This window comes from Schistocerca piceifrons, chromosome 3 (assembly GCF_021461385.2).
Source record: "Schistocerca piceifrons isolate TAMUIC-IGC-003096 chromosome 3, iqSchPice1.1, whole genome shotgun sequence".
Taxonomy (NCBI): Eukaryota; Metazoa; Arthropoda; class Insecta; order Orthoptera; family Acrididae; genus Schistocerca; species Schistocerca piceifrons.
The window spans coordinates 67402226-67425413 of NC_060140.1; the positions used below are offsets into that span (position 1 = coordinate 67402226).

The following is a 23188-nucleotide window of genomic DNA, read 5'->3' on the forward strand; positions in this document are numbered from 1 at the left end:
AGCACAGATCAATTTATTTAGGACACTGAATTTCTAATTCCAGCTATTAGAAGCAAAAAAAGAAATAAGAAAAAAACTTCTATTTTGAGAGAAAACTCAAAATAATAAAATTTATCTTATAAGCTGTTCACGTTTCAGATTTCTCAACAATATACTACAGTATTTTGCTCTGGGATTTCGACTGTAATGTTGTTTATGTAGGTCACGCTGGACACGGCTAGATGCAAATAAGATTAACTGACGTGGGCTTCTGTGCCGGTTAATTGTTTGATGCATTGATTTGATACATTCGAAGGGAATTTTCTATAAAGGAACTTACAAGCTGTACTTGGATACGCCATGTAAAATTGTCGTATGACATTGGCCTCTCGTCTTCGTCCCTTCCAGACCATTGCAAAGATGACAGTCTGTGCAATGTCTGCTTCTATCATCCAACTTTAATACTTGATCAGATACTGTATAACACCTATGTACATTATTTTTTTAAGATGTTAGATTACTACAGAAATTTTAAATGATTCCGTGAATGCTTCACTTCTTTTAGAGGAGGCCGTGGCGACGCATGTATTTCAGTTACTCAATAAGCAGCGAAGAGTTTGTATACAGTTTTGTCGAAGTTTACAGTGGAATGTTTAGCCAGGTAGAAGAGTCACTGCCATGTTGGACAAAGGAGTAAGTCGTCCTTGTGGAACATGCTTTAAAATTTCCAGACCCAAATATCAAATTTCAGAAGACTGTTTTTAGCCAATACAACGCATTACTATCCACGCTAGGCAACACATATTTGTAAACACCACAATAATTTAAACAGAAAGAAATTGGAAGTCAAACAAAATATGGATGTTGGCTTAAAATATACGAGTAATATTAACGATCGGTTAGTTGTGATTGAGAACGTGTGTGTGTGTGTGTGTGTGTGTGTGTGTGTGTGTGTGTGTGTGTTTATGCGGTTTTAAACAGTGCTGGGCTGGTCCCTTGCCTACACCTCAGGAAACACGATGCAGAAACACTTAAAAATGTGACAACACACAAACCAAAGTTTACACAAATTATTGACATGTGGTGCATACTACTTCCCTACTTTGCGTTAACTAACGCCTGTGGCGACAGGTAAGGCGTCCGGCCACTATGTTAAGTAAAACTGAAAGACGTCTGTTTATTTGTGTACGTGTTTCATTAGAGTGTAGCCTATCAACTAGATACGGTCGAGCCGTAGTTGTGTCCGGCTCTTCGAAAAGCGCACCAGGAGGAGTGCTTTCGCTTCGCGTCTAGTGTTTGCGGTGGCGCTTTCGGTTTTGCGCCCTGTTTGGATCGCTACCGCCCTCTGGCCGGAGGTGGAGCAAGTATAGGGTCGCGTGACGATCGAGGAGTACGTACTGGGCGGTGACCGAGAGAGGTGGTGGCGCGAGCGGGGCCCTGCTGTTGGGGGGTCGTCAACCGCTCGCCACGTGCTTTGGCCGACCTCTTGGCTGTCAGGGGCTAAGTCTGTCTTACCCGCATGTACGTGGCTTATGAAGCTTCGAAGCCGTGGTGCAGGAGATCAGCGCGTGGGACCGTATGTCTTCTTATCGGCAGTTGAAACCACTGGCAGCGATTGGCTCCCGTGTACAACGTGTTCCCGGCGCTGTGGTGGAGTGTGAAAAGTTGAGTACTGTTTTTATGTAACACAGTTAGTTACATATAAGAAGGTTTTCAAGTTCTAGTGAAGTGTGTTAGTTTCTTCACCTGTGGTTTTGTTGGAGTCGTCCCACCACAGTTTTCGTTTGCCTGTCCACCGGAATGTAGTAATTGCTTCTTGGTCGGGCCGTTTCACTCACACCTCGATGGGGTGATTTAGGGTCGGTGTCTCGGGGGGTCTGTGGTTCTGAGTCTTTTCAGGCACCGCCCTTGCTACATCTCCTGGCTTTGAGTAACTCGGGGAGGTGGCGGCTTGTAATGGAAGCTTTGGGGCTGATCTGCAATGGCCCTGTAGACCACCAGTAACTATTATGCCTATTGTGATTTGGGCCCCTTTACACGTGTCACTCCCTCACCGAGCTAAGGAAAGTTTATTTGGGGGAACTGCCTTTAGTGTGAAGGTTTGTGTGCTGGTTTATTCACATTTATCTTGTAACAAATATAAGCTATGTAACTGGTGAAAGACAAGTATTTTGCTTAGTGCAAGCTAGCTAGTTAAAGTTTTTTTGGAATTGTTGCCTTATTGATAAACAAGTTTGATATTGATATAACAAGTATAACATGTTTAAAATCTTCTTACAGTTAACGTCATACCTTGTAATATCCTTTACGTAGAACTATTTTATTGTCTTATATACATATTTCAAGTCAAAATCTCGTTACTGGTAAGTTGTTAATGTCATACCTGGTAATCTGCTTCTCATGATGAAAATTGTCAAGCTATTTGAAATTTTTTTAAAGAAATGCCAGACTGAAAAATTTATTATTGAGAAAGTTTTAAAATAAAAAGGTATCTTTAGTGGTGTGTGTTATTTCACCAGCACCTCCTGGCCCCTACTTCCACGATAACGTTTTGGAATAACATGTGTGCTTGAGTTTTGGTTTGTGAACCGCCCTAATTTACGGTTCAACGGTATTTCATCATTTTCATATCCTATTTTTATCATTTTCTACTCGTACCAGCACCTATAAAAAGTTATCAGAGGTTTGTGTTTTATATTAATCTTGGCTTTCCTCTTGATGGTCAGCAGATTCTATTTCATGGACAGTCCCTGTCTTGCATGAAATACATTTTTAGTTTTGCTGTAGGCTAATGCGAATTGTCTGCTCTCCCCAAGCTTAGAGAACTAAATCCACAACACAGTAGGGTGGGAGGGGATGGGGGGACTAGAGATCGGAGAGCAAGGAGAGAGATGGTGGCAGAGGACACCAAATCTCTCTGACTTGGGGTACGTGACTTGGGGCACGCATATGGAATGATCACTCCCTCCGTATTTGTGGCCGTGTGTTTCCATTGCTTGCTTGATGCTTGCGGTAGAAGTTTCGAGATATTATCAAGAGAGCCTGTCCGTTAAAACGAATGAATAAGGAACCCATATTCCGCGCTTTTGACACGAGTCGATGGCTCCGTCATGTTGCTCCTGGAAGTTAGAGCTTTGATTGACCAGAAGATACGCCAAAAAAGTGAGTCTTCTCGCAGGAGTAGTGGAGCGAACTAGGCAGTTTAAGACGGGAGGATGTGCAGAAATGCTGTTGGGCGATGTGCACACGCTGTTCAGTTGTACCAGGAGGCAATTACGGTGTGACGCAAAGCAACTGCTTGCTGGCGTACCGTTAGGTAGTTCGTGACCAGCGCTGGTTAGTACTCCCAATTCTTTGTACCAAACTCTTTTGGAAATGCTGATATATTTGTCAGGTGTGTCGTAAGCTACATTACTTACACCGCCCTGTTTTAGGTTGAACAGTGTGTTCGTTATCTTGTTTCAGTGACTGTAATTAGCATCCAGATTTTCTCTCGCCCTGCTCTTGTTCTGTGCAAATCGATTAACGAAATTTTAAGTTTATCAGCCCCGAAAATTTCTGTGAATGAATAATAACAACTTTCTCTCTTGTTCTTTGTTCTCAGCAATGCTTGTCTCTGATGTAGCATGATAGATCGTGCACAGGTTTATAAAATCCCTCTTGTTCCCATAGAGGCCCCCCCCCTCCACCCCTTCCCAACCACCCCCCACCCCCTATGCTGATCACTTGGTCTGCTAAGCTACCGCGAAGTCTGTATTCGTAAGGGACAGCAGTACTCCAGAACATTATTTGTTACTCAGTTAATCCTCCGCCATGTAAAAAAGTAAGTGTAGTAAATCTAAAGGTTTAAATTCAGTCTTTTACTTCAGGCCTTCCAGGTCATTCTCAGATGCGTCAGGAAATGGATTAAAATGTTTATGTACAGGGTATTGCTAACCCTTGCGTTCGTCTCCATAAAGCCATACTATACTGCTTGTTTCCGTTGCATCAGAGCAAAGACATTGTTTTACTTTTTTTTAGAACAGAAATTCCTCCTACTTTAATTAATCACAATGTGGCCAGTACACTTATAGGGCATGACCGCATCATCAATGGATGTAATAAAAAGTAAATTGACATTAGAAGTTAAAAGTTTTGAAATCCCATTTCTGCCTATTTTTGACCAGAAACCCAGATTAAGGTTACTAGTTTACCACCAGATCAGTCCGTGCTACCACACCAGAAAAACAGATGGCTCAGAAAAAAAAATTGTAAAAGAATTTGGTATACTGAAAACGGCGGTCTCAGTACTTCAGAATAAACGGTACGAACAAGGTTGTAACTTACTAGGAAACTAAATTACAGAATAAAACACAGCAAGCTCAAGATTATTCGGGTTAATAGGGAGCTGAGACGCCATTGCTAAGTGTCAAAAAAAAAAATCCTACATATCACATTTTATAGCCCAGTGTAGTACTTACACGTTATTTAGCCGGAACGAGGTAATTTATTTACAAAATTACTCTTACCACACTGAATCCCGTTCGCGTTCCGGACTGCAATTCAGTCTTTCCTGTTTCTATTCTTCATTCGCATGTTTCGTCACAGCATCTCTCATTTTTGGGGGAGTCAAAATATCGGTAGCGTCCAACAACTCTGCATAATGACCAGGCAACATATTTCAGTGCCTCGATGCGAGTCGTAGCAATTTCCTCTGTCAGCCCTGTGTAATCTTCAGTGCCTTGCGGCTCCTCGCGGTACAGAAGTGCAATTTGGGTTGCCTGCTCAGCAGGCGTTAAGCGGTGAGATGATGCGCAACGTGCCTCTAAAAGCCGTAGTTCGGGCGTGGCCTGCAGAGGGTGACATTTGTTGCCATGCTTTCATCCCGTGTCATATGAGACGAAATAGAGCGTCAAACGGTATCACACCGTCTGCCGGGTATTAACATGGGCTGTACGGCCCAACAAGTTCAAGTCGACTGGAGAGTCAATCAGTGGATCTACTTCTTGGCCCAACGCCTGGCCTCCTAGGTAGGACGAGTGCCAGCAACTAGTCTCTGATGAGTGCCGCTCGTCCATCAGTTCTTCGCTTCACAACCGGACAGAAAAAGTTCTTGGAAGCATTTAGCAACCAGATTTGGACTTTGATTCAGAGCGATACTGTACTGAGGTCGAGTGTCTTCCAAACGAAAGTATTATAACTGGCTCCGTAGTAAATAATAGGAAGTTTGACTTCGTCACTCAGTAGTTCTGTCAGTGGTAGCCACCTAACTGGAACTGGTACAACATACGTTACGCCTGTTAAGTGTTGTAGTATGCTTTTACAAAGCAGACATCGTTCTTGAAGTGTACTCTACAACAGAGCAGAATACAGTAGGCTCACCTTCGCTCTCTTGTCCTACCGGACACCCCTCGTTGAATGTATCCATGTCATGTAGCTGCTCATATCGTTGTTCTTGGAGCTCATCATTTAACCATTTGAAAATATTTTCGCCATCTCCGGCTTCACACTCAGTAGTTTGCACTTTATAGGAAAGTATTCGTTCTAATTATAAAAGAATAGTTCAGACTTCATTTTTATTTTTTTCAAAACTCGCTGAACTATGCACAGATATTCCGTAAGGCGGATAGTCCACTCCTAGTTAATAGTAAAATTGCTGTAGCATGTACACACAACTACACGCACCTGGTTACATTATACAGTAAGTCATCAAAGTTCAGTTGCACAAGACTCAGTAGTTGCGTAATGTTTTTTTAGTTTTCACATTGAGAAAAATTGTATCTTTAAATAAATTTCATATTCTTACTGTGACATTCATATGGCAAAATGAAACTGTCCCAGAAAAAGTTTCATGTACTACATCTACATCCACATACTTACTCCGCAATCCACCATACGGTGCGTGGCTGAGGGTAACTCGTACCACAACTAGCATCTTCTCTCCCTGTTCCCTTCCCAAACAGAACGAGGGAAAAATTACTGCCTATATGCCTCTGTACGAGCCCTAATCTCTCTTATCATATCTTTGTGGTCTTTCCTCGAAATATAAGTTGGCAGCAGTAAAATTGTACTGCAGTCAGCCTCAAATGCCGGTTCTCTAAATTTCCTCAGTAGCGATTCACGAAAAGAACGCCTCCTTTCCTCCAGAGACTCCCACCCGAGTTCTTGAAGCATTTCCGTAATACTCGCGTGATGATCAAACCTACCAGTAACCAATCTAGCAGCCCGCCTCTGAATAGCTTCTATGTCCTCCCTCAATCCGACCAAATAGGGATCCCAAACGCTCGAGCAGTACTCAAGAATAGGTCGTATTAGTGTTTTAGAAGCGGTCTCCTTTACAAATGAGCCACATCTTCCCAAAATTCTACCAATGAACCGAAGACGACTATCCGCTTCCCCACAACTGCCATTACATGCATGTCCCACTTCATATGGCTCTGCAGTGTTACGCCCAAATATTTAATCGACGTGACTGTGTCAAGGGCATCTGATATCAGCTACACTCCCACGCTAAAGCAAATGATGCAAGATCCATTTTTCATATATTAGCGATTTTAAAATCAGTGACGTTGAACAATAGTCTATTTGTTGTGGCTTTCAGTATCAACACCCAATGTGCAGAAAAGTTTACACTGTGAATGTTTTTACTGACCAGCAGTACTTTGCATAGTTACTACGCACTCTATTCTGCTGTGAGTAGTTGTGTACAATAATTAATTTTATTTTGTTATTTAATATCCTGAAACGTTATTGTCGCACTTTTTCTTTATTATTAAATAAATCACTCGACGATGAGTTGATGAAAAGCCCAAGCCGTAACGGCACCTTTTGTGTAACAGACAGATAAATATAATAAGAAACCCTAAGTAAGTATTTTTATATGTCACCTCGTCCTGTCGGTCGGTATATTTCAACAGAAGTTTTAAACAGCTGTTAAATTATTAACACTATCATCTCACAAAGGGTGCTTCTTTTATACTTAGGAGATGTGGATATAAAGGACGGCTGAGTATCGTCGGGGAAGAGTGTACTGTAGAGTTCGACGTGCGACGCACCTGCGTATGTGCGGCGGTCGGGGTCCGGGATGTAGGGGAAGCGGTTGATGACGTCCTGCGGCGCCTCGAGCAGCTTCCCGCGGTTGCCGGCGTGCGGCGCCACGTGCGCCAAGTAGAGGAAGAGCGGGTCGCGGTCGTCGTGCTGCTCGATGACGCTCACCGCCTCCTCCGTGAACACGTCCGTCGCGTACTGGCCCACCTTGTCCCAGGCCACGCTCAAGTTGCGCCGCAGGCCGAACCCGCTGTACGGCGTCCCGTTGTACTGTGCGAGGCAGCAGACAGAGACTTATCAATAGCAGTACACGATACGTCTCTTTAATATACACAAATGGCCATTACAGTTGCTACACCAAGGAGAAATGCAGATGATATGCGGGTATTCATTGGACAAATATATTATACTAGAAATGACATGCAATTACATTTTCACGTAATTTTGGTGCATAGATACTGAGAAATCAGTACCCAGAACAACCACCTCTGGCCCTAATAACGGCCTTGATACGCCTGCGCATTGAGTCAAACAGAGTTTGGATGGCGTGTACAGGTACAGCTGCCCATGCAGCTTCAACACGATACCACAGTTCATCAAGAGTAGTGACTGGCGTATTGTGACGAGCCAGTTGCTCGGCCACCATTGACCAGACGTTTTCAATTAGTGAGAGATCTGTAGAATGTGCTGGCCAGGGCAGCAGTCGAACATTTTCTCTATCCAGAAAGTCCCGTTCAGGACCTTCAACATGCGGTCGTGCAATATCCTGCTGAAATGTCGGGTTTCGCAGGGATCGAATGAAGGGTAGAGCCACGGGTCGGAACACATCTGAAATGCAACGTCCACTGTTCAAATTGCCGTCAATGCGAACAAGAGGTGACCGAGACGTGTAACCAATGGCACCTCATATCATCGAGCCGGATGATACGCCAGTATGGCGTTCACCGCGATGTCGCCATATACGGACGCGACCATCATGATGCTGTAAATAGAACGTGGATTCATCCGAAAAAAATGACGTTTTACCCTTCGTGCACCCAGGTTCGTCGTTGAGTACACCATCTCAGGCCCTCCTGTCTGTGATGAAGCGTCAAGGATAATGGCAGCCATGGTCTCCAAACTGAAATTCCATGCTGCTGCAAACGTAGTCAAACTGTTCGTGCAGATGGTTGTTGTCTTGTAAACATTCCCATCTGTTGACTCAGGGATTGAGACGTGGCTGCAGGATGCGTTACAGGCATGCGGATAAGATTCCTGTAATCTCGACTGGTAGTGATACGAGGCCGTTGGGAATCAGCACGGCGTACCGTATTACCCTCCTGAACCCACCGATTCCATATTCTGCTAACAGTCATTGGATCTCGACCATGGCGTGCAGCAATGTCGCGATGCGATAAACCGGAATCGCGATAGCCTACAATCCGACCTTTATCAAAGTCGGAAACGTCATGGTAAGCGTTTCTCCTCCTTAACGAGGCATCACAAACAACGTTTCACCAGATAACACCGGTCAACTGCTGTTTGTGTATGAGAAATCGGTTTGAAACTTTCCTCATGTCAGCACGTTGTAGGTGTCGCCACCGGCGCCAACCTTGTGTGAATGCTCAGAAAAGCTAATCATTTGCATATCACAGCATCTTCTTCCTGTCGGTTAAATTTCGCGTCTGTAGCACGTCATCTTCGTGGTGTAGCAATTTTAACAGCCAGTAGTGTACATCGTTGTACATGACAACACTGCTACATAAATATGTAGGTATGACAGTGGTTCCCAACCTTTCTTACACGATTACGTCTGAGTGCAATTAGATATTAGCTCTCCCTTACCCCCCTGCCTTTCGTTGCCCCTCCCCCACCCTCCACCCCCGCCATCGCCGTCATTATCCTTATCACCAAGGAATGAAAGACTCCTCATCTAACACTTTTATTTTTTTTGCTTATGAAATATGAATCATATTTAATTTGTCTGTGTAGTGTGTATGAATGGGCGTGTGTGCGCTCACGCACGGTGTGTGTGCGTGTGTGTGTGTGTGTGTGTGTGTGTTACAATGAATGACGAAGGATTCAAGATGCATCGCAAGTGCTACTCACAAATGCTTCTCGAACAAAAAAGCTACACTCAGTCTGTGTAGACGCTTGCTAAAAAGTATGCTCCCCCGCACTACTACTCTCCAGTGCGGTCCTTCCTTGACCTTGCAATCTGTAACCGTATTTAAAATCAGAAACAAGTTATAAGGTGTGCACTATAATTACTACACTTCATAGCTGCAGTCCTTACTTCTGAACTGTCAGAAATTGGAAGCTTTCTGGCTGTTAAAGCTTCGCGTCTGACCACAGCCACTAATAGTAATGGTAATAGTAATAATAATACTGTGTAGAGCACTATACTAGCCCTGCTGTACTTACTACTGTGTCGTACGGCTTATTAGTTATTTATCGGTTTCGAAGTGATTAATGAAGGAATTTCTGCACTACTTCAGGTGCTGTCTACAAATTAGAGAAGGCATTTTCTTGAGATTTTTAGAATTTATTTCGTATATTTGTCACTTTTATCATCAGCGATTCACGAGGCAAAGCGTAACATATGTGTGTATTGTGTGGACTCTGTGAGAAGCCTTGTCAACACCCACCTCATTAATGCTATTAATTGAGAAAAGGCAATTATTGATTGAGCCGTGCGTGGCTAGTGTTCGCGCCATCTATTATTTTACATTCTTTTTTTTTACCATACTGTACCATACTGCCACCTCGTTGTGTTAGTTTAAATTTGTGTTGTCACTGAGTTGCTGCTTTGCCTCCCCATGAGCGGCAGCTGCGACGCTTATCGGTATAAGCCCTGACGTATTATCTTCGCTGACTGCTATTATTTCCCGGTGGTCGTGTGTTAGCAGTTAGTTCGGATCGGTTAGTGAGTTGGGAGGCACTGTCAGTGCAGTTTGGAAATGCCAGTGTTTGACTTAGCACGCAGCAGAAGTTCAGTCAGAGGGCGGCTGCAATGAGGTGCGGACAGCCATGTCTCACTCGACGGTTGCCGATACATATCACGCGAGTGCGGACCACCTTGGTTGGTCGTCGGTCAGACGTCTTGTCGGACGACGTGTATGTTGGCCGGCGATCGCTTATGGGTTGCCTGCGTGTGCCGACTCGTGATTCGTCCTTGTTATTGTGGTGTCACCGCCAGACACCACACTTGCTAGGTGGTAGCCTTTAAATCGGCCGCGGTCCGTTAGTATACGTCGGACCCGCGTGTCGCCACTGTCAGTGATTGCAGACCGAGCGCCGCCACACGGCAGGTCTAGAGAGACTTCCTAGCACTCGTCCCAGTTGTACAGCCGACTTTGCTAGCGATGGTTCACTGACAAATTACGCTCTCATTTGCCGAGACGATAGTTAGCATAGCCTTCAGCTACGTCATTTGCTACGACCTAGCAAGGCGCCATTACCAGTTACTATTGATGCTGTAAAACATGTACCGTCAAGAGCGATGTTCACCAATTATGGATTAAAGTTAAGTATTCCAGAAGATACGTACGTTCTTTGCTACTATAAATTCCTTGTCCTGTTCCAGACCTCACGCCAGCCTGCGTGAGTTTAAACGCGTGCCTTTCGGCTTCCTCATAGTGGATTGGCTGTCTTGCCAATCCACAACAGTTATTTCTCAGTCACTGTCGTTAATATTGTCTAGTCCTTCGTGCTAGTGTTCGTGAAACTGTGTGTAGCTTGTGATGTCGACTGCTAAGTTATTTCAGTTCTGTCTCCGTGCCAATGTGTGGCGGTCGGTCGGTTGGCGTGGAGCAGCGAGGAAATCTCCGCCGGACGCGGTTTGGCCGGGCCTGCTGGCGGTCTCTACGCAGTGTCGGAGTGTGTGGGGCTGTTCCCATTGCTACGAGGTTCGTGGCTCACCGAACCTGGAAACGAAAGCTGAGTTTGTATTTAATTTACCAACAAGTCAAGACTGTTCACATTGTGCTGTTTGGTTCTCATTGTTGGCTGTTGGACATTCCCACGACCAACTACGTGTCTGTTCGAGATGGCGAAGGTTAATCCACCGTCTGGTGGAGCCTAACTGTATTTAGTTATTTGAAATTGAAGTGCACCAGCAGAATTTTCTGCCTTGTGGCCGTTAACGTTCCGATTAACTGCCCTGGCCGTTGACGTAAATTTAGGCAGTGCCCTTTCCTCATCGTGTTGTCGCTGTCCAGCACGGTGTGTAGTTCGACAGCTTAGTGTATGCTTGGTTGTGGGCGTCTATGCCTTTTACGTTTCCATTGAACTCCCGGTTATGTGCTGGTCGAGTGGTGCCCAAGTTACCTTGTCGGTGGGTCCATTGACTGTCTGTTAGTGGGGTTGTCGTCGGATCGAGAATTGTTGGTTCGACTCCCTGTCTCACCTAAGTGAAAGTTAGTAATTCAAGTGCTGGCCGATCCCCAAAACTTCTGAGCGCCGTTAGCTGCATTGCCTTTTCTTATTTTCTGTTGTGTGTATTTGTATGGCTCATAGCCGATGGTTTTGAATCAAAGATGAATTGCTTTTCGTTGTGTTTTAAGTCTTGGGCATTCAGCCGTTTTAAGATTAAAGTTCCTTGCTTGTCAAGTGCTAGATTCTTTGGGGCCTTCAGCCTAATTTAGGATAAGGCTTTGTTGTTCAAATTTATTTTACCTTCAGATTTAAGTCACGGGGCCTTCAGCCGTTTATAAATTAAGGATCTTTGTCTTTCGAGCCTCTGTTTGGGGCATTCAGCCTAATTGAAGATAAGGCCTTCTGATTCGTGTTTTTTTATTTGTTTTTTATTTAATTTTACCTTGAGTCTTAAATCAACTGCCTTCAGCCGTCTTTAAATAAAGGTTGTTGCTTTTCAAGTGTTACATTTTTGGGCCTTCAGCCAAGTTATAGTACTCAACGTGACGCCTTCTGCCTTCTTAATATTCTTTTTCGCCTCTGAATTTTGAGTTAATTTGTTTTAGCCTTTTTTTAAAATTAAAGTGGCTCTGGCCTTAAGGCATAAGATAGTGTGGTGTATTCAACCGATAACTAAGTTCAAGAATTTGTATTGTAATGTTTGGTCTAATAAATAAATTTATATGTGTTCGAGTGTAACTGGCAGGCGCTCATTTTGCCCCTTTCCACAATTCCAACTACCTGTCCTGACCTTCGGGTTTAGCAGGGTGTTCCATTGATAATTTATATAATCAATATTAGACTCTTACGAAATTGTGATGAAAGAAATGATATGTTGAAAGTAATTTAATTTCCGGACTGAAACAGAATCGAATCGTTTGACCACTCAGGATGGTAACCATCGATGTATGATAATGTTCTAATTTCCAAAATTATTTGCATAGTGGTTTTTATTTACAAAACCCATATTTATAAATTCTTGTCTACGTCTATCACCCTATAAAATTACGAAGAATAAAGGTTTCAAAGAATATTCACTCAGAATTTCATTAAACGACCAGATCGTTTGTTCATAATGTAAAAAACTAGTCTTCAGTACGAAATGAAAAAGTATACATCGTATAAAATGATGGAACTTTATCATTGGAGTCACACTATCAGAGAAAACATGTGTATATTGTAATATTAACCGTTAAAACTGTCCATCTTACAAAATTTAGCCTTGGAGAGCTCTGTATGTTACGAAACAATTTATTTCAAATATATTTTTGTTCTCTGCTGACCTTGATGTAAAATGTGAAATTATTTGTACTGCAATTTACGTATATCATAAGTCGTACTAAAAGCTAATGATGATTGCTTTGTTGAGAAGTCATACACGGTTTCCCAGGAAGAATGGTTAATATTGAGGGATATGACAGGTATCGTGATTCAAAGGAAACAACTCTATTAAACTTTGGCTCTGAAACGCATACATTAAGAACTACGAGCACTTCTGTGCACCTTACTTCCACGGATCGCGATCCGTCTGCCGCCACTAGTAGCTACAATGGTAGTGTAAGACTGAAGATGGCCTGAGGAAAGGCCCGAAACCGGTTGTCAACAAATAGAAAAACTGAAAACGCAATCTAAACTGTTTTACAGATTTTTAACATTTTAATTTGTTGTCGTCTTTCTCTGTGGCGAAACCATTGCGGTAACAAGTCTATACAAGAAATTCACCCGGTATCCCAATTTCTATCCGTATTTTCAGATTATTGTGCCGATGTGGAAGTCTCACAAAACACCACTTATGTCAGTATTGGTAAATACTAGAGTAAATTAACACGCAGTGGAGTTCTAAAAATTGACGTATCGTAATGTGATGAGGGTAACTCATGGCAGCTCCGTTAGATTCGTGTAGGCCGACTTGCGCTAGTACGCAGGTTCATAGAGTAGACGGAGTGTACTCACCACATCCTGCAGGATGTAGTCGTAGTAGCTGACGAAGCCGCCGTAGTAGCCGAAGTGCGAGTCGAAGCCGCGGAACGTGGGCGTCATCTGCTTGCGGTAGTAGCCCAGGTGCCACTTGCCCACGGCCCTCGTCACGTAGCCCAGGTCCTTGAGGTACTGCGGCAGGATCTTGCCCTCCGGCATGCCGCGGGGCTCCGCCGCCATCAGCGGGTACCCCTGCATGCCTGCCGTCATGGTAACACATTCGTTATTAGAATACCGAGGATCCGTGATCATTCTGCAAAGAAATTCTATGCTTTGCGCAACACCAATTCAAGAAACAGTTCTGCAATATACATTCTCTCACATTCTAAACGACATGGTAACCCAGGAGTCAAATAATGGTTCAAATGGCTCTAAGCACTATGGGACCTGACATCTGAGGTAGTCAGTCCCCTAGACTTAGAACTACTTAAATCTAACTAACCTAAGGGCACAACACACATCCAGGCAGGATTCGAACCTGCGAACGTAGCAGCTGCTCGGTTCCGGACTGAAGCGCCTAGAACCGCTCGGCCACAGCGGCCGGCAACCCAGGAGTCAACTAACATTTGCAAATGTACTATCCGGCCGGTGTGGCCGAGCGGTTCTAGGCGCTTCAGTCTGGAACCGCACGGCCGCTAAGGTCGCAGGTTCGAATCCTGCCTCGGGCATGGATGTGTGTGATGTCTTTGGTCAGTTAGGTTTAAGTAGTTCTAAGTTCTAAGGGACTGATGACCTCAGCTATTGTCCCATAGTGCTCAGAGCCATTTGAACCATTTGAACCAAATGCACTTATTAAGGGATAATACAGTTAGAGAGGTAAAAATTGACACACATATCTGAAATGACATGGAATTCCATTTAAACCAAAATCGGCTGCAGAAACTGGCCAAAGGATAGCTCTATGGGTTTGTTTATAAATAACGATTTTCTTTTATTTATGTATTACACGATGCGTTACGGGAAATGATTCTTATTTTCAAGTATGTGTATATTTGGCGTGTAGGCAGTACACGCACTGTAGGAATAGAGAATGTCAACTCCATTCCTGAGAAAAAGGCATCTTAATTACGAATTAACAGTTTCGGATTTTTCCTTGTACTGTGAAGCTATTCGTCTTGCCATAGGTTTTGATGAGTGAGTTTGCGAGTGTCAAAATATGTGACATAAATAACCGTATCTTTTGATTTCATTGACCTAGGAGCTAAAGTTTCCTACTTCACCAAGGGACTATAGACTTTAATATGTGACGTAAATATCAACTTGAAACGTCTATCCGTTTTGAGAAAAATGGGGCTTCACAAAGAGACAGACAACTCGCATAACAAATGACAAAATAATATTTTTTCCTGTGATATAATCACAAATTAACAATTTCCGAGTTTTTTCCTAGACTTTGACAGTGAAAGTTTGCTGTTTCCTAAATTTTATGATTTTAGATTAGCGGTAAGTACCGTATGAGTCTTGATGATTGAGTTTGCGAGTGTGAAAATGTATGACATAAATGGTCGCATATTTTGATTGCGTTGGCAAGGAAGTTTCAATTTTGTACACCGCCAACGGACACTAGCATTTAGTATGTGACATAAATTTGAACTCGATACCTTTACCCTATGATTTTTGCAGTCCGACAGACAGAAAGACAGAGTAACTGATTGACTGACTGCCAACGAAGTGATCCTATAACGGTTCCATTTTCAACGATTTAGGTACGGACCCTAAAAATAAATTAACGACACGGGTTGTACCATAATGCCGGATCAATGCACAAGGATCAATCGTAAGGAGTAGTCTGCTTTTGTTTTTTGGGCGTATAATGGGATGGCTTCGGCTTCAGAGCACAGAAGGTCTGTATCACCATCTCTCATTATACCTCAATTTCTGTGACAATCATCCTTGTCAGAGATCTTTTACTGTTTGTACAGACGCAAGGCTAGGAGAGAAACGTAGGAGATCGGACCCATTGAAAAGCCCATTTCTGAGCGGCCAAGCACCAAGCTACTGGTAACGGGTCGTAAGGGGTCTCAGTTGTAAAGATTTAGAACGGGATATCAAGTCCTGCCGTTTGCTTTACAACCAAGAGAAGCGTTTATGATCAGTATCAGGATGGAAGCTGATTTTAGTTTACTTCTCAAACGGTTCCTCCCGGGCAAGTATCTAATGGCCCAGTGCGTAACTGAGCATTAGCTTGTGTGTCTAACAAATTAATGTGGGTGGCATCCTCGGCGTCTGAAGTGTACCTTCTGTATTGATGAAAGCTTTGTTTTTCAAAACCATGTATGTACAGTAAATAAAAGGCAAAAGAAAAAAAATACATGCAAGTAATTTCGCAAGATAACACGCATCTGATAATCCAGATAAGAAATTTACATCTTTGTGGAATTAAAAGGAATGTATGTCAGTGCTGAAGTAAAACAGTCATGAATTTATAAGGTCGTCGACAGATTGCAACACTACAGGTAGGAAAACTTCGATTACTGCCGTAAAGTTGTTATTTTCAGGGAAAGTCAGTTTATCCCACTGTGAAAGTGTGTGGTTCCCAGATGAATTACACCTGCGCAAGGCAGAAAGGTGTAGAACGTTTTTACTGAGCAACGATGTTGGGAATGCGTTACGTCCGCGCCGGCGGCTGGAGGGGAAAAAACGTTACGCTGTGAGGTAAGCGCAGCGTTCCCTCAAAGGGAACCGTCACGGTGTATTGAGCTAATATCGACCATTCAATTCAGTTTTCGTTATTTGCACACTGCAAGCTGTTGAAAATCATGATGTGCAACAACATAATGAGCTTTTGCCAAATTGTTCGTCAACCTGTAGTTCGAGGGAAAGAATCAGAGCAAAAAATCTTGTTTACATCGGCTATGTATACTGTGTGAAAGGAACGCAGAAATGAGCACAATTTGTTTTCATTTTATTGCATTTTTCACCCCCCTGTCAAACAAATTCCATCATAGGCGCTGCAGACTTTTTAACACTTCAGTACTGCTACATTTTTACGAGTTACTATGTAACGTGTTCGTTTCACCTGATGACGACCACCTAGGAAGTAAAAAACTGGTTATGACATAACATGTGTGACGCAAGGCGGAAAAATATAATAAAATAAATACTGTTCACTATGCATAGGTGCACTTATGCTGCGACAGTACGAATATCTTTTTTTAATAACAGTAAATACAGTTCATACCTCTCATTTGCATACCGGAGCTATATTACGTTTGAAATGCTTCTTCTTCAATGAATGTACCTTTTGAAGTCACCCAGTGACCTTTGTTAACAATTCCTGAGTTCCTTTCCTAGTTCATCGTGTTAGTTTTCTTCGTCTTGTTAAAGTTTAATAATAATAACAGTGTCTGCGCCGGATTATCAAAGTTTTGCGTTCATCCTGTCATGGAGATCACATAACCGGCACTAATTTTCTGCATGTCATGAAAATTGTGTATCCTTTGATAGACATAATACTGAAATATCTCCTGTCCACCTTTTCTGAATGTTCCATTGTACAGCCCATATTGTTGCGATATCTCATTTTTCATGATAGCCGATTAATGGCGGTCCTGCAGTAATTACTTTTCGTCCTTACGGTCTTACGAGCACTCGCCATTCACAGAATGTGTAGTTATGTCAGCTCTGATGCTCCGAAGTTCGTTTTGACCTTTGGCCACTTAGTATGTTACGTCAGACGAGCTCCGACTTATCAGCAAAGATAGAAGAAATGGTTTCATTAAGTGGTGAAGTAATTGTACGATACACGATGCACATTACAAAGTTTTGCCTGATATTATTTTGAGGTCCCGATCACTTCAATACGTAATGAAGAAGTCACGAAATACAGTGAAAAAAGTTAACATGTCACGGCAGTATCGCTTGAAATGCAAGAAAATAAGAAAATCATTAAGAGCTTTCTCAATTCTTCGGCCTGTAAATTGAAATCTCTACTTGGCTTGTTATGGAAACCTTTATTGCGTTATTGAATTCTGAACGGTAGTTGACGAGAAATTGTATTCTGTTTTTAATATTTTACGGTACTCGAATATTCTGCAGTCCACAATGCTTCTACGAAGCCATCATCACGAACCGTGGACAGTTCATTAGCCCTTAGTAACAGAGATATCCTAGAGCACCATTTAGATGCGAAGCCAAAGGTCATCTCTCGCGAAACTAGTGCTTGAAAGTCATGTGGCATATACGCCATAGTTTGGAAACTGCAGCACTCCAGTAGAAATGACATATTCTAATGTGAAAACGGAAATTATGTCCAACTGTACAAGTACAGAAACATGTATCGCAAAAATACACTGGTCAAAACAGTTAGATCAGTTGAGATATCTAGGTTCTGAAGTATTGCCATCGGCAGAATGAACTAAAATGGTTCGTCTTTCTGACGGTTCTATGTAGTGGCGACAGCAACATTACGGTCACCGAGAAAGTGGTAATAACGGAAAGCTGCTGCAGAGGGGGTTGGTATTGACCTGTGTTTACTCTACCAAACGAATTACACAAGCAGTTGGGTTCAGATAGTGTAGTGAGTAGGTAGTGCAATGCAACAACAACGTGACTTACCCGAAGCTATGTCCGCCCTGGTAGCTGAGTGGTCAGCGTGACAGACTGTCAATCCTAAGGGCCCGGGTTCGATTCCCGGCTGGGTCGGAAATTTTCTCCGCTCAGGGACTGGGTGTTGTGTTGTCCTAATCATCATAATTTCATCCCCATCGACGCGCAGGTCGCCGAAGTGGCGTCAAATCGAAAGACCTGCACCAGGCGAACGGTCTCTCCGACGGGAGGCCCTAGCCACACGACATTTACATTTTTACCCGAAGCTATGGCACGGAGAGCCATAGGACGGTTGGAAGAGAGACAGAAACAGAGGGAGGTGGCTGCAGCTATTGGAATGTCCCAAACTGAAATTTCCAGGACCTGGGCGCGATTTCGAGAACAGGAACCGTTAAAAGAAGGCAAGGCCAAGTCCGTCCAGGATGACGTTACCTCCGGTTAACAGCCCGTCGAGACAGGAGGCTGAATGCAACTCAGAACGCGCAATATCAACACAAACAGTCCGAAATCTCCTTCGGGAATGTGGCCTCTACGCACGGAGGTATATAGTGTGTGTCCCATTAAAACCACGACACCGTATAGCCCGCAGAAATTAGGCGGTGGAGTCGTAACGCATGGCGCCGGGTGCTGTTCACAATTGAGTCAGGATTTTGTGTTCAGTCTTACCCACATCTGGAGAGAACGTGGAACTTGGAACAATCCTGCTTATGTGCAGGAAACATTACCATATCATGCTGATGGACGAATTCTGTGGGCAGGAGTCAGTATTGGTGGACGTACGGACCTCTATGCCATTGAGAATGGCGCTTTGACTGCTCAAAGCATAGAGACGAGAATCGTCGAATTATTGTTGTGCCCTACGCAGGTGTAATAGGGTATGTGTTCATTCTGGTCGACGATAACGCTGGTCCCCACAGAGCTGCACTGGTGGACAACAAGCTTGAAGCTGAGGGAATTGAACGAATGGAGTGGTCAGCTTGTTCACCGGACTTAAACTCGACTGAGAAAATCTGGTATGCACTTGGCAGACGCAATGCAGACAGACCAGCACCTCCTACAACGGTTGCAGAGCTGGATATGGCACACATGGAGGAATGGCCAAATATCCATCAGGAGCTGATTGATAACCTGATACTGTCCGTGACACGCAGGTGTGCAACTGTGCTGGCCGTCCGAGGTGATCACACACCATATTAGAGGGCAACGAGAATGACTTTTTCATTATTATGATAGCCCCATGGCGCCTCGCTCCACGTAAACGCCATGTAAACCTCAAGTAAAGAGTTGAGACAGCAAAATATAGTACTATCTCACAAATTAAGTTGTAACCGATACCTGAGAAAAATGCGTTACCATATGTCTATTGTGTATCATATCTCACCTAATCCCCTAATTGTTTTGGGCAGTGTAGAATGAAATTAGTTTTTGCCTAGCGGGTCGGTTTGTGGGGTACAAATAATTTTTCTAACAAATTTGCATATCGAAATTTCGGCCAGGTAGGAGGCCGGACGCTTTGTCATAAAACAGATTTTCGTTTGGCTATATAAATGGCTGCTTTGAGAAAATATATGCGTTTGTGAACATAGTGTAATAAGTTTGTATGATATGCTTTTAAATGATCATTTCTGTAGTTTGTTAATACTGCACAAAATTCGTTAGTCTCAAATCTGATATACTATCTTAGTGGGAGTATCGTAGTTGAAACATGTTATGTAAAATTTTATCATTTAAAAAAAATTCCTGACGTGTAAAATCGAAATTTCAAACTGTTCAAAGGAAAAATTAAAATATGATAGAGGTTTGGTCATGATAAAAAAATGCCAAGGAACAGGCAAAGACGAGGTAAACAAAATATTTTACTTAATCTGTCCGGAGTAATCGGACCTGCGAAAAACGTGACTAATATTCTAGATTTATGACGAGGCCTCATCTCTGACACAATGATTCAACGCATTGTAGAAAATACAAACAAATTTATTCTTACAATAGAAGATAACTATTCTCGTTCAAGGGAGGCTCAACAGACATGCACAGTGGAAATGAAAGCCTTATTTGGGCTGCTTTATCTCCCTGCGGTGTACCATGCGAATCGTCTGAATCTCAACAACTTATGGCGGATGGTTGACGTCCTGTCATTAATGTAGAAAGGTTTCAGTTTTAATGCGATCTATTCGTTTTGATGATGTGGAAACGAGAGGAGAATGAAGGAAAACTAACCGCCTAGCTCCTATAAGAGTTATTTTTGAAGAATTCATTGTGAACTACCAAAAATGCTATTCACTTGGTGAAAATGTCACAGACGATGAAAAACTCGAGGCTTTTCGAGGTAGATGCGGTTTCATACAATATATTCCAAAACAACCAACGAAATGTGTTATAAAAATTTATGCTTTGGTCGACTCTCGGCTATTTTATACATGTAATATCGAGATATACGCTGGAACCCAACCAGATGGTCCATTTAGTGTAAGCAATAAGCCATCTGCGTTGTGAAAAGGTTAGCAGCACCCATTTTGTACAGTGGTAGAAATATTACTGCCTACGGATTACGATTTGGTAAAGGAATTGGCATAAAAATATTTCATATCTTGGCACGTTACGTAAAAATAAGCCTCGGATTCCTTCAGAACTCACGGCGACCAGCAAGCCAGAGCCCCACTCAAGTGTGGTTTTGACAAAGAGGCAATACTTGTTTCATACGTTCCAAAAAAGTACTAGAATGTTTTGTTGATATCCAGCCTTCACAACGATGAACAAATCGATGAAGTAACAGGTGATCTCAAGAAACCAAAAATTATAACTTCTTACAATCGTATAAAAGGAGGCGTTGACACTGGCGACAAAAAGTTTGTGGGTCTTTCAAAGTTGCGAGAAACACAAAGCGATGGCCTCTGGTGGTGTTTTTTTTTTTTGGATGTTGCCATAAATTCATTTATAACCTGGAGAGGAAACACCAGCAATAATCTCAAGAGAAGAAAACACCTCAGATATCTTTCGAGCGAACGTGTGCAGGAACTTGTAAAAAGGAGAAGTACGAAAGTAACTGGAGACCTCCATACAAAAGTTTTAAATGCGTCGCACACAGAAGATGAACACCAACAGCAACAAAGAAGAGGAGAAGAAGATCAACCACAGGAGCCTCTGAAGAAAAGATGTAGGCCATGTTTAATTAGTAAGAAAACGAGAATCACCCGTTTCAGTTGTGAAATATGTGGACAGTTTATTTGTTTACAGTATTCAAGAAATTTTTGCAGTGACTGCATTTCAGCTGCTAAATAATAACCCGTTTTAAATGTGAGATATATAGACGGTACATTTTGTGTACATCATTCAAGAAGTGTTTGCATTGACTGTATTTCAACTTCTAACTAGCTTTAGTAAATTGGTAAACCAAAATTTCAAGCATAATCCTGTATAAATTTGACATTCGTACAAGGGAAGTAAATATCAGTACCTCGAGAAGCTGTGGGAAGAAAATGTGTGTTTTGAAACATGCTTTATTTTTGAATGAGTTTTTTACCTTGCTTTTGTTCGTATAGCCCATGAATAATACCTAATATTACTTTTATGATAGAAATTTAATGTTTAAAAGAAACATAAAGTATGTTAAAAGTAAGTGGTATCTGCGAGATACGCACTACGGCCTTCGTCCAACTAGAAGGCGCACCTACCGGAAGGTTAAATTAAGTAAATTCTTTTTGTTCACTCAAGAAAATTTGAAAATTTTTTTTGTTTGTTTATTTCATGTGGAAGTTAATCTTTCTATAAAATATGTAAAGTTGACTTGTATCAAGCAGTGACGACGGACTGCTCATAGGTGCCAGTTTCTGCAGATCCGCCTCGTACTAGCTTTTATGAATTGGTCAGTGAATAAGAAGTGACAGAATCTAGCGAGAAGAACATATAAAGGCGAAATGACATTTTTCCTAACAACAGGATGCGTTACTTGTCTATTTACATTTGTAATTGAACGTCGCCAGCTGGCGGACAACGTCCGTGACGTAAACGCCAGGTACTCACCGAGGTGTATGGGGTACCTGCCCGTCATGAGGGAGGCTCGCGTGGGCGTGCAGACGGGCTGCACGTAGTGGTTGTTGAGGATGATGCCGTTGAAGGCCAGCGCGTCGATGTTGGGCGTCGGGATCTGGTCCGAGCCGTGGAAGCTGACGTCATTCCACCCCTGCAAGCGGAAACACAGCTTCCAGTAGTACCTACTTCAGATAGGGAGCTCACACTCCATGCTAAATAAAGCGCAGAACTATGAAGTAGATCTAACAGTTATACTGCTCATATTACACAGTCCCTGATAAAAAGTGTCCACACACCTATTAGTGGACATTAATATGTGTCGTGTCCACGCCTCACCTTTATGACGGATTGAACCCTCCTGGGGACACTTTCAATGAGGCGTCTGAATGTCTGTGGAGGAATGGGAGCCCATTCTTCCTCAAGAGCCGAAACCAGAGGAGGTAGTGCTGTTGGGCGCTGGGGTTTAGAGCGAAACAGACGGTGCAACTCATCCCAGATGTATTCCATTCCCCAGGTCGGGAGTCTGTGGAGACAAGTCCATTTCCAGAATAGTGCCCTCCACAAATCATTGCTTCATAATGCAGCTTTATGACAGCATGAATGAACTTCTCCTTATGTGTCGACACTTTGCTGTTTGAAGCGCAGCCGAGCCCGAGCGTAATGTCACAGAATGCCAAGCTTTTTCACCAATACAGACGAAGGTTGTAGTTGCCCTTGAACCAAATTTCAAACTTCTGTCTAGCAATAGGAGACAAGTACGAGGTTTCAGAAAAGTGATTCTTCAATTTTGTTTACTAAGGTGACTCTTTATTCTATTTCATAAGCTCGGCATACGTTGCAGCAATATTAAATTTCTTTGTGATCTAGTAAACTGTTGACTTTTAGTGATGTAGCTATCTAGTATAGATGTCACGTGTGTTATATGCTTTTTTCTTTACAAATGCTTTGAACTTTTCCCGAGTCCTAGAAGAATTCTAAGTGTCCAATTCGCAGTCTCTACTATTAGTAATCCGTGCGCTTTCCACTATTTAGGGATCAAAATGACTGATGACATTGAGAGCACGCATGATATAAAACGTAGACAGTAACAAAAAAAGATTTTGTAAAAATACTGATATCGTAAAATAGAATATAAATATAAGTGATTTTTTTAGGCGGCTGTTCATCACCTGCGCTGTGTCTTTTTTTTTTCAGTGAAATAAAAATCAGTATTTTTTCACTCACTTTACCGGCT

The 23188-nt window shown here is 42.7% G+C and overlaps 1 protein-coding gene across 1 annotated transcript in view; it reads right to left on the minus strand.

Annotated features, from left to right (window-relative positions):
- LOC124788344 (arylsulfatase B-like) overlaps nucleotides 1–23188 on the minus strand; it is a 250192-nt gene that overhangs the window by 26150 nt on the left and 200854 nt on the right. Inside the window, exons 3-5 of the mRNA XM_047255605.1 lie at nucleotides 21946–22105; nucleotides 13354–13577; nucleotides 7014–7275 (exon numbers count right to left, since the gene is read on the minus strand). Coding sequence (XP_047111561.1) covers nucleotides 7014–7275; nucleotides 13354–13577; nucleotides 21946–22105 — 646 coding nt within the window. The remainder of the gene's footprint in view (nucleotides 1–7013; nucleotides 7276–13353; nucleotides 13578–21945; nucleotides 22106–23188) is intronic.